General features: G+C 38.3%; 1 protein-coding gene across 1 annotated transcript in view; it reads right to left on the reverse strand.

The window, feature by feature from the left end:
* Positions 1 to 2321, reverse strand: part of LOC111053090 — a 196724-nt gene extending 194403 nt beyond the window's left edge. The window contains exon 1 of the mRNA XM_039440764.1: positions 2198 to 2321. Within this exon, the coding sequence (XP_039296698.1) occupies positions 2198 to 2262 (65 nt within the window). The 5' untranslated portion in view covers positions 2263 to 2321. The remainder of the gene's footprint in view (positions 1 to 2197) is intronic.
* Positions 2322 to 12639: the final 10318 nt, after the last annotated feature.

Consider the following 12639-nt stretch of genomic DNA (forward strand, 5'->3'; position numbering starts at 1 on the left):
CACTAAAAATCTGGTGTGGCGTACTCACACAACTTTCCTTGCCGTTATGAAAATTGATCAACTGACGCTAGTGTTTCCGCGCATCACAAGTCTACTATTCAAACATTTGAGCCAGCTGGTGACAGGGCAATAACGCTGGAGACACACGAGGTCTGCTATCTCTTCATAGTGAATCATCTAATAGAATCAACAGTTTGCAATAATTGGATTATCCAATTATTGGATAATCACATTTTTTCGAATTTCGAGCTTATTTTTAATTTTAGGTGGAAATGTTACTGAACATTAATTTATTGTAGAGATTCTCATGCTAAATCTATTTCACTCGAGATTTTTTGTTCGAATTGTATCTGAAGCCTTATAATTGAGAATCTAAAATCAAACTTTGCATAGATGGGGCGGAGCTCCTGGAATTTTTACAGATATGGGACTTGCGGCAGTTGATAAAGCTTGTCGATGACCATTTCAGGTATAACTTTAATCAAAATCGTTGAAGCAGTTTTCTGGAAAATCGCGAAAACCCCTGTTTTTGACAACATTTTCGCAATTTCAACCGCCATCTTGAATTGCATTTGATCGAAACTGTCCGTGTCGAATCCTTATATTGTAAGGACCTTACGTTCCAAATTTCAAATCATTCCGTTAATTGGGAGATGAGATATCGTGTACACACACACACACACACACACACACACACACACACACACACATATATATATATATATATATATATATATATATATATATATACAGACCAATACCAAAAACCACTTTTTTGGACTCAGAGGACCTTGAAACGTATAGAAATTTAGAAATTGGGGTACCTTAACTTTTTTCGGAAAGCAATACTTTCCTTACCTATGATAATAGGGCAAGGAAAGTAAAAAATGCTTGTAACAGTTACAGTTAATTTGTCAAGTTTGTTCACCCTGTCACTAATTGACTTCACAAGATTCAACTATCCTACCAATAAGTATAGCCACAGAATAGGTACAAAATGGAAACTGCCAATAAAACGCCTATCTAACCAATGTTTTTCACATGGCGCAAATACTAGACACGTCACGTGATCTTAGGAAGTTCCAATCCTGGTCTTCTGATTGGCTCGTGGCATTGAACGAGATCAATTGATCCGGATCATTAAAGTGATCCGTATCTATCATCAATACTATTCAAAGACCTTAAAGAGATGCATCTTTAAGGTCTTTGATACTATTACAATGCGGCGCTACCTAACAAGATGGCGGATTTTTGCGTCAGGGTACTAGCCACGTTTCCATACTGTATGTATACTGTGTTATAGCTATAGTGAAGTCCACGTTATAATGGATGTGGAGAAAGATAAGAGAAAAACGTTGCTGTAACTCTGTCTTGATAGGTACAGGTTTGTTAATGTAAAATTAACTGTTCATTCTCGTTTAGAATAATCAATGACTATTTTTTATTAAGCAGGAAATTATATTTTTAATTATTTCATAATAATTTTTCATAATCAAAATGAAAAATTTCGGCGTGATTACTCCGTTGCATATCCATACTTTTCCACTGTTGAGTTAAATTAAACTTGAATTAAAAAAAAAACACTTTTGAAGTCAAAATGCACTTACTTTGGTAAGTGCAAAAAATGGGAATTTAAAATTAACTTGAATTTTGAAAAGCACTTTTGAAGTGAAAAGGCACTTACTTTGGTGAGTCTCATGGAAGTGAATTCCCACAGTCTGATGATGACCAACAACAGGTCGAAACGATCGTCTCTACCAAAGTAAGTGCATTTTCGCTTCAAAAGTGTTTTTTTAAATTCAAGTTCAACGAAATATCTGTTGATCAATAATCAATTCTACATTGTTAAGGACGATCTGGTAACAGAGCAAAGCAAGAGCAAGATATTGCTATCCGCTTTGTTGAAAGATCTGTGAATAACAATGATAGCAATACCATCGCTAATCAAACACTAAACATGGACTTGACCATAGTAGACTAATAATTTTCTATAATAATTACTCAATTGATAAATTCTTCTGTTGGACTCAGATAGACAAGAAAAAAGTAAGTTGATAGAAATGTTGGAAAACCATTCTAAAATACAGTACCTATTGTGTGTGAAAATGGGTAAAAGTGGTGAAAATAGTTTTTCCAATATTTTAAAAATTGGTGAGAAGAGATGGACATAGATGAGAATGTGTCAAGTGGAACTCACCCATTGTGAGGGATGGACAACAGAAGGAAGATCAGCAGAAAGTCGCCAACACTGCAATCACCCATTGCAACAGTAAAAACTGCTTCAAGAAAGCAACAAGTTGGAAGCAACTGGATGAGTGACATTGAGAGCACCATGATAATAAACTAGAGCTCTGACAATGAAATCTGTGCCAAAGTCAGCTTTGTAATACGCATGTGTAGCTAACGTATTAATTGAAACAGTTCCGTTCTCTACGATAACGGTTGCTGAGCAGTATGAGGCATAATTATGCTGGAGCAGATACGCGAGTGATCCCCTGTCTGAATTATCAAAACACCATAAATAAAACAAACATATTTTGATTAAAAACAAAACGTTGACCTTTCAACCTCCTCTTCCACTTTTAAAATATCAATCGATGAACATTTCCTTTCAGGTTATATTATCATCTCCCATATTACTAGTGGTTCTGTGAACAAAAATAATATTCTCATCCACTAGTATCTGGTGTCACCTGTTCTAGTTGATTCAGTTTTATCACAATTCACAGTTGGATCATAATTTACTCTTAAAAACTGTTATCTGCTATCTCCTAGATCAAAAACTCAGTTCATGTTTGAATTTGTATTCCATATAATAATATAATTCATCCAGGAATGTAAAAATCTTCCCATCTGATGAAAATTAATTTTCTGCAATCAAAAATATTAAAATCACTTCAGCATAATATAGTTCATTCGATTATTTGCAAGCACTCATCAAATTAGTTTTTTTCTAATTTGAGAATATTGATAATGATGGGCACACATAATAGTACCATGACTGCAAATCAAAATAGCTTATTGGAAACAAAGATCTTCAAGATGCATACATCTTCAAGGTATTTGATTTAAACTATAGACCTTATAGAAATAGACCCGGCTTCTCCAGTACATCTGTGTAATCCACTTGTCAGTTAGTTGATGATGAATAATTCTATAGTCTGATTTATCTTATCTTGAGAGTAGATGATTTATATATAATTATATATATATATAATATAAATTGGAACAGGATACACACGACACAGATAGATCAGAAACACTTAAAAACTTACATTATAAACGAAAATTTTCGAGAGCTGGGCTCCCTTTGTCAATCAACAAAATCAACAATCAACCACTTCCTGTTTGATTGACAAAGGGAGCCCAGCTCTCGAAAATTTTCCTTGATAATGTAAGTTTTTATTTGCTTTTAATAATCTATCTGTGTCATGTGTATCCTGTTTCAATTTATATTAAAGAACTTTAAAGTGTTTTCTGTTATGTGCTATATATATATATATATATATGCTATATATGCTATATATATATATGCTATATATAATATATATATATATATATATATATATTATATATATATATATATATATATATATATATAATATATATATATATATTGTGACAGTCTAGCTCCGAGGAGGGCACACAAAAAATTGGTAATTATAAACTTTGAGTCATTAAACAAAAAAAAAACAAAATTATAATCATGAACCATGAGTACTGTTTCTCAGTGTTTGATGTCCCACGTTGTGTCGGCATGTGTGATGGCCTGCTCCAGGGAAGGCATGGACCACAAAAAAAATATATATATAAATGTATGAAAGTTCTCACTTTTATGGATACATGAATATATGCCCCTCTGTGTAGTATCAGACCTAAGAATTAATTTAATTGGTTGAGAGATTTATAGGTTATCCCAGATTTGGGATTGGAATGTTTCAATTGTACTGAGCTTAAATAAAGCAATCTTGAAATTACTACCTGGTTGTTGTTCTGATAAAGAGCCAATGCAATCTGAACAAAGATATAGATCACAAATCCATGTATGATTGTGTCTCTCACCACTATCAGAATTAATAATGAGTACTTATTTAAATAAATATAATTTCTAAAAAGAGGTTCGAGTACAGAATCCTATCCTATCAGTGTCGGGTTACATTGACTTAAATCCTGCAAAATGCTGCATACACTGTTTAATCTAGTCTGGAAATTATAAGCTAAGCCGCCGACAGTGACCAATGCAAATGTAAGCAGAATTACATTTATTGATCCCGCAGTGATCCACTGATACATTAGCAACCATCCACACCTTTTCACTCAATTAATTTCCCGACTTGTCACACTGACCATATGAGGTTTACCAAAATACTAATGGTAACGTGTCAAAGACGATATTAAGGTTCTTTGAAAAGAAACAAACTAGAAGATATGCTCAGTTATTTCAATATATTGACAATTTTCAAGATAAGCAGATAGTATATTATAATTTTCAAGTTAATTCAATTCAATTCAAATCAAATTTATTTCCTCCACAAAATTCAACAATTACAAAATTTAGGATAATGTACCTTAATCTAGTTTACTTACATTCTATCAACAAAATAAAGGTACAAGAGGTGGAGTTAATAGTGGTGATCAGTATAATGTGTTCTGGTTTAACAATACCAGACATGTGCAATTCATACTTTTATAATTATTTATGAATTGAAAGAAAATGATATGATGAAATGATAATTACAGGGTCGTGAAATCTGCTTTGGAATAGCTTGATCGATAGACAGATTATAAGTTAATTTAATTTAATGATGATTATTATAATGTAGATGAGTGATGAATTTTCGTAGCGATTCTGGTTGCTTATTAACTGCTGGCATATCAAAAATTGCTTGCAAGTATGCATCAGTCAGCTTGTGAGAGTCATTGTAGCGATTCAATAATAATTTCCATGCCTCAGCATAATGATCACTTGTCAATGGGACTACAGAAATGACTGACAGTGCATCGCCTCTCAGTACAGACCGAAGATACATATGTTTTTGTATGTCAGCAATTTGACCATTATTATGAACCGTGGCTTGAAATAAATCTTTAAATTGACTCCAAATTTTCAAATCGCCGTCAAAAGTCATTAAAGGAAGCTTAGGAAGGGCAACGGGCGAGATATTTCCAGTTGTAGTTGGAGAAGCTACATTGGAAGAACTAATATTCAAATTTGTTTGAGTGGATGGTAAGGTTTCGAGAATAGCCTTGACATTGGAAAAAGTCTCATCAAATTGGCTCATCAAATTTTCAAGCTCACTTGTTTCCAATCGAGGAGTTTGATTGTTATAGTAGCTCTGCATCTTATCTATTATATCATTGAACTCCACCTGGTGGTGATCGTTATGCTCACCCATAACTTTCAATAAATTCTTCATTTTTTTATTTTTCGGATCCTTTTCAACAGCTTCAGCAATTTCATCAATCCGTTTTATTTTACGAATTAATGCATCTCTTTGAAACGTCATGTCTTCGATAACACCCATAGTGAGGCGATAACAGTGAGTGCTCGTCGAGAGAGAGAGTAAGACTAAGAGCCAAACAAGAATAAGAGGGAAAACACGAGAGCAGGCGACACAATGAAGTAGTGTAATGAACAATGGCTAGCTTATCTAATCATACAAGCCAAGCCAGCATCTCAACTTATGCTCGGTAGAAATGATCGGTTACAAGGCTAATAATACTGTATCGATACTCTTGGAACAAACAATATCTGCTATTAATAACGAAGTAACGACAATAATCAATGCAAATAACTGCAAGTACCCTTTGAAAAAAGTAACAGTTCCAGTTACTGTTACAGCTAGACGACGTATAAGTCTTTCTCTACTTATTGACACGAACTTGCCAGTCCAGCCTTGTGGCGCCTAGGCAACAATCTTACGCAATAAAGCTACAACACAATTATTTACGAAAATATTACTTGTTCTACTCAATTTCCAACTTAAATTGAGCCCAAATTTCTAAAGAATACCACAAATAAACCGTATATTCATCTACAACGACAAAAACAAGCCATATTGTCACCTGGTCATATGAGACATATATATGAATCATATATTTATCTAATATTGATCAGGATTTTAGAGTTTTAATTTGGAAAAGTTTAATGAACAGTGTTTTTGTCTTTGAACAATTTTTGTCATCGACAGAAAGATTGTTTATTTCATTTGTTGTCAAAATTAATGTAGCTTCTCTTTTGTTTTCAATAACAAACGTGCCGCTTGTGCGACAGATAAAAATATGTACTGAAATGGCTTCCATGTTTGGCATTGACTGAGTTATATTTAATACCCAAAATTTTACTTTTGGTCGGAGTGTGTCAGATGTGTGAGCTCGTTCGTTGGGACTGTGAGTAAAGTCCAGCTGTTCTGGTGAAGGGGATAGATTTTGTTCTTGTTTTATAATACAGTTTTCCTGTCACAGTTCGGGCAGTTTTGTATTATTATTAAGAGAATTGTATTATTGAATGAGAGGGGATCTGAACCCACTTCATTAGATTTGAAAACCACAGATTTAATGATACTTAGAAAGATCGGTTTCGGTTGTTTCACCATTGTCAATCTCTGATAAACTAAAACTAAATACAAGAGCAGCAGAATTAGATCAGTTATTCTGATTTTTAATTAATAATTAACGTCGCGTTTCAACCAGTGGATGCCAAAGTGTGAAGCCATTTTCATAAAGGTAGGTGACTACTGAGTCATTGTTTTAAATTTTTCATAACCACAACAAATGAATCTTCACTAGCAGCAAAGCGAGTAGCCCTTGAAATATTCATCTGTTTATTATTATCTCGTTATTTCTAATTATAATTCTAATTTTGTACAAATAATTTATTGTTTGTTTTAAATATCGAAAACCTGTACGATCTCTTCTTGTTTTTCATTTTCCCAACCTTACATATTCAGTGAAGGCACATTTTGCTTACATATTTGGTGGAGGAGTAGTATAAATTTGGCGGTTCTGGTGCACGAGTGCACCAGAACCGCCAAATTCTCAAGGTCATCCAGGTCAACCACCCCCAACCTCAAGGTCATCCAGGTCAACCACCCTAACCTCAAGGTCATCCAGGTCAACCACCCTAACCTCAAGGTCATCCAGGTCAACCACCCTAACCTCAAGGTCATCCAGGTCAACCACCCTAACCTCAAGGTCATCTAGGTCAACCACACCCACCTCAAGGTCATCTAGGTCAACCACACCTACCACAAGGTCATCCAGGTCAACCACACCCACCTCAAGGTCATCTTGAAAAAAAAAAAAAAAAAAAAAAAAAAAAAAAAAAATTAAAAAAAAAAAAAAAAATTAAAAAAAAAAAAAAAATTTAAAAAAAAAAAAAATTAAAAGAAAAAAAAAAAAAATTAATGAATAAAAAAAAATAAAAAAAAATAAAAAAAAATAGAAAAAAAAAAAAAAATTTAAAAAAAATTAAAAAAAAAAAAAATCAGAAATAAATGGGAAAAAAAAGGGAAAAAAGGTTGAGAATAAATGGGAAAAAGGGGAAAAAGGGAAAAAAAAATTTCCCTACTGATCTTGAACTGCCCGCCGGTCGCCCCCGCCGGTCACCCACCCGCCACTGGTCACCCCACCGGTCACCCGGCCGCCGCCAGTCGGAAGAAGTATCATATTCTATATAATTTAAGTCTTTAAACATAAATCCTCTATGGTGTAGTGGTTAGCAAGTCAGCTTTCTGAGTTGGAGGTTCTATGCTCGAATCCAAGGCGGTAAAGGTAAGTATTAAAGGTCAGTATCAACAGAACCAGAGGATATATTTTTTGTATGTAGTGGGTAGATTGGCCCACTACTGCCAGTCATCCCGCTGCCAGTTGTCCGGCCACCACCGATCGCCCGGCCGCCGCCGGTCGCCCGGCCGCCACCGATCACCCCGTCGGTCGCCCCACCAGTCGCTCCACCATCGTCACCAGTCGCCCCACTATCACCGCCAGTCGTCCCACTATCGCCACCAGTCATACCACTATCGTCACCAGTCATCCCACCATCGTCACCAGTCGCCCCACTATTGCCGCCAGTCATCCCACCATCATCACCAGTCGCCCCCACTATCGCCGCCAGTCATCCCACCATCGTCACCAGTCGCCCCACTATTGCCGCCAGTCATCCCACCATCGTCACCAGTCGCCCCCACTATCGCCGCCAGTCATCCCACCATCGTCACCAGTCGCCCCACTATTGCCACCAGCCGTCCCACTATCGCCGCCGGTCGCCCCACCACCGGTCGCCCGGCCGCCGCCGTCGCCCCACCACCGGTCGCCCGGCCGCCGCCGGTCGGCCACCGCTGGTCGTCCGGCCGCCACCGTCGCCCCGCCAGTCGCCTCATCAGAAACCAAAGGTTGGTACAGGTCTTTACTTGAGACAGCAGAGATCAAAGGTCGGTCAAGGTCTTTACTTGAGAAAGCAGAGAACAGCAACACCTCAGACATTATATTGAGGTACAATCAAAATCATAATGCTTTACAAATATGTATATATATATTGGATACATAGCAGATTAGATTCATTGTGCTGGAATCATCTGTGGAGAATAGACATTTTATTGATCAACTGTGTATCTAGAACAATAGAGATAATGGTACTCCTATTCTCAAAGTGGGCCGACTATGGTGAGACAAATTTACCATCAATCTCCCCATTTGATCTGAAAATGGTTGAGGATCATGTAGAAGATGAGAAGAGGAAACTGATATGGAGGAGGACAATGAGGTAGAGGTGGAAGAGGAAGAGGAGGAAGAGGAAGAGGAGGAGGAGGAGGAAGAGGAGGAGGAGGAGAGGAAGAGAAGGAGGAAGAGGAAAAGGAGGATGATGTAGTGGTGAGAAATACTACTACACCTATACTTTTGACTCGAAGGAGCATCAATTACCTGAAGGAAAGAGGTTGTGAGGTGATTCAACATCAATGACAGGGTATTGTCTCTAGCTGAAACAGTGTTCTAGAGGTATCACTGAATATCATCCGAAGACTATCAGACAACATAGAAGACTTGCCAAGGACTAGTGCTGGAAAAGGAGTCTACTACCTGGGACATCACCTGCTCGACATGGACCAAGGAGAAACATCATGGATACATCACTTTTCTGCACACTCAATATGATAAACAACTTGGATTTTGGAACAGAGATATACCTGCTTGTAGTAAACTTTTCAATGAAATGGATGTTGAATTGATCAATAAATAGCTAATTGTATTCCAAACTGTTTACTTATTACCTACCATCTTCTTAGATATAGTTTAGCTATAAGTATATTCTGAGTGCCACTGACTGCGCTCAGAATGCTCATGCTCAGCCGGCGGGACAATTGCCAGCCGCGGCAGGTCGACTGTTGGTGGCGGTCGGACGACCGGTGAGGCGACTGGCGGGGCAACCGGTGGCGGCCGGACGACCAGCGGTGGCCGACCGGCGGCGGCCGGGCGACCGTGGTGGGGCGACCGGCAGTGGCCGGGCGACCAGTGGTGGGGCGACCGGCGGCGGCCGGGCGACTGGTGGCGATAGTGGGGCGACTGGTGGCAATAGTGGGGCGACTGGTGGCAATAGTGGGGGCGACTTGCGGCGATAGTGGGACGGCTGGTGGCGATAGTGGGGCGACTGGTGACGATGGTGGGATGACTGGCGGCGATAGTGGGGCGACTGGTGACGATGGTGGGATGACTGGCGGCAATAGTGGGGCGACTGGTGACGATGGGGGATGACTGGCGGCGATAGTGGGGCGACTGGTGACGATGGTGGGATGACTGGCGGCAATAGTGGGGCGACTGGTGACGATGGTGGATGACTGGTGACGATAGTGGTATGACTGGTGGCGATAGTGGGACGACTGGCGGTGATAGTGGGGCGACTGGTGACGATGGTGGAGCGACTGGTGGGGCGACCGACGGGGTGATCGGTGGCGGCCGGGCGACCGGCGGCGGCCGGGCGATCGGTGGCGGCCGGACGACTGGCAGCGGGATGACTGGCAGTAGTGGGCCAATCTACCCACTACATACAAAAAATATATCCTCTGGTTCTGTTGATACTGACCTTTAATACTTACCTTTACCGCCTTGGATTCGAGCATAGAACCTCCAACTCAGAAAGCTGACTTGCTAACCACTACACCATAGAGGATTTATGTTTAAAGACTTAAATTATATAGAATATGATACTTCTTCCGACTGGCGGCGGCCGGGCGACCGGTGGGGTGACCAGTGGCGGGTGGGTGACCGGTGGGGGCGACCGGCGGGCAGTTCAAGATCAGTAGGGAAATTTTTTTTTCCCTTTTTTCCCTTTTTCCCATTTATTCTCAACTTTTTTCTTTTTTTTTCCCATTTATTTCCGATTTTTTTTTTTTTTTTTTTTTAATTTTTTTTAATTTCTTTTTTTTTTTTTTTTTTTTTTTTTTAATTTTTTTTTTTTTTATTCATTTATTTTTTTTATTTTTTTTTAATTTTTTTTTTTTTTTTCATTTTTTTTTTATTTATTCATTTATTATTTTTTTTTTAATTTTTTTTTTTAATTTTTTTTTTTTTTTTTTATTTTTTTTTTTTTTTTATATTTTATTTTTTTTTTTTTTAATTTTTTTTTTTTTTTCAAGATGACCTTGAGGTGGGTGTGGTTGACCTGGATGACCTTGTGGTAGGTGTGGTTGACCTAGATGACCTTGAGGTGGGTGTGTTGACCTAGATGACCTTGAGGTTAGGGTGGTTGACCTGGATGACCTTGAGGTTAGGGTGGTTGACCTGGATGACCTTGAGGTTAGGGTGGTTGACCTGGATGACCTTGAGGTTAGGGTGGTTGACCTGGATGACCTTGAGGTTGGGGGTGGTTGACCTGGATGACCTTGAGAATTTGGCGGTTCTGGTGCACTCGTGCACCAGAACCGCCAAATTTATACTACTTGGAGGCTTTCTCCCACCGTCCATATCTTGCTTACATATTTGGTGGAGGCTCAAGGGTTTTCAATCCAGCTTTTAAATTTGGACTTTTCCGGTTAACTCATTGAAGATTCAATTTCTGTGGTTGCATTTTTTTCATTATCAAATATATGTTTATTTTTCAGTGAAATTATGGGTGAAATAGTTGAGTTTAAAGATAGTTGAGTTTCAGCAGTCAAACAGAACAGACGTTGTTTTTGTTGCTCCGTTATCAATGAGATAAATTTCGGTCGATCGGAAAGTTTTGGTTGAAACAAGTGAATTACGAGTTTTACGAGTATTTTTACAAGTTTCACAAGTGATTTACGAGTGTTTATTTCCAGTAAAATTAATCGCGATGGATAAATTTGTTTCAACGCAACCGAGAGGTGAGAAACGTGAGCGCGAATCGCCGGATTCGGACGCGCAAATTGCAAAAAAAGGGTGCGATTCACGAAACGATGAATTAGTGTCAATTATCGAGTCTACAATTAAAAAACTGTTCGATGAGAAATTTAGTGTGTTAGCAACCAAGGACGATATTTTAGGGCTAAAATCACTAATTACGGGGCTCGAAAAGGAAAATAATCAGCTCAAACAAGAAGTTCAACGTTTGAAGGAAGTGAATAGTCAAATCAATAGTCGACTGGACAGTTATGAAGACCGCTCTCGCCGTAATAATTTGATATTTAGGGGTCTCAAATTTAATAGTGATACAGACTGTCGCGTTGAAGTAATGAACTTTTGTTCAAATGTGTTGAAATGTGACAGGCAAATACGAGTGAATAGAGCTCATACTCTTGGCCCGAAAAAGGACAATGCGCCAATAATCGCTCATATTCCATCAGATCAGGATTTGGAAAATATTTTCAAACATGTGAATAAGCTGAAAGGTACCAGGTTTAGTGTACAAAAGGACTTTTCGTTTGCAACCAGAAAGAAAAGAAGCAAGCTTCTCGCATTGAGAAAGGAACTGCTAAAGTATAACAATGAACTGAAGTGCGTCTTGAAAGGTGACCAGCTGTGGGTGGAAGGACGTTCATTCTGGTGGTCGTTGGAAGAAGGACTCCGTCGCGGAAAAGAGGATGGTACCGAGGAGCTGAGCGAACTAGTGAAGAGCGATTTCAAGCCAATCATTAAGCAGATTTACGAAGCTGGTATAGAAAAGTGTAGCGGGAGGCCCGCCGTCAGCGTTCGAGCGAAGACGTGCCATGTGGAAGGAGAGCCGCACTAACACACAGGTGATGGAAATTTTATATTATAATATCTGTGGACTCAAATCAAAAATTAATGAATTAGGTTTTTTGAACTTTTTGAGTAAATTCGATGTGATTTTTCTATCTGAGACTTTTATTGAAGATAAAGAAGTTAGTGATTATGAAAATGTTTTCCATAACTTTGAAGTAAGGTGGCAAGGCGCAGTCAGGCAATCTCAGTTTGGTAGAGCCAGTGGGGGAATGCTAATGGGAATTAATAGATTGTCATTGTATCATGAGGGACTTTCTTTTAGAACAATTAATAATATCTCAGTTGTAAATATTAATTTTCAGATTCAGAGAGAAATTAACCTGTTACCGCTGTACTTGAACTGTAATAATTGGAATAATGAATTTGTAAAATTGATTAATTTTATGTACTCTAATGTAGTGTATAATTTTATATTGATAGGCGATATGAATGTACGTATTG

The sequence above is a fragment of the Nilaparvata lugens genome, chromosome 14 (assembly GCF_014356525.2).
Source record: "Nilaparvata lugens isolate BPH chromosome 14, ASM1435652v1, whole genome shotgun sequence".
Taxonomy (NCBI): Eukaryota; Metazoa; Arthropoda; class Insecta; order Hemiptera; family Delphacidae; genus Nilaparvata; species Nilaparvata lugens.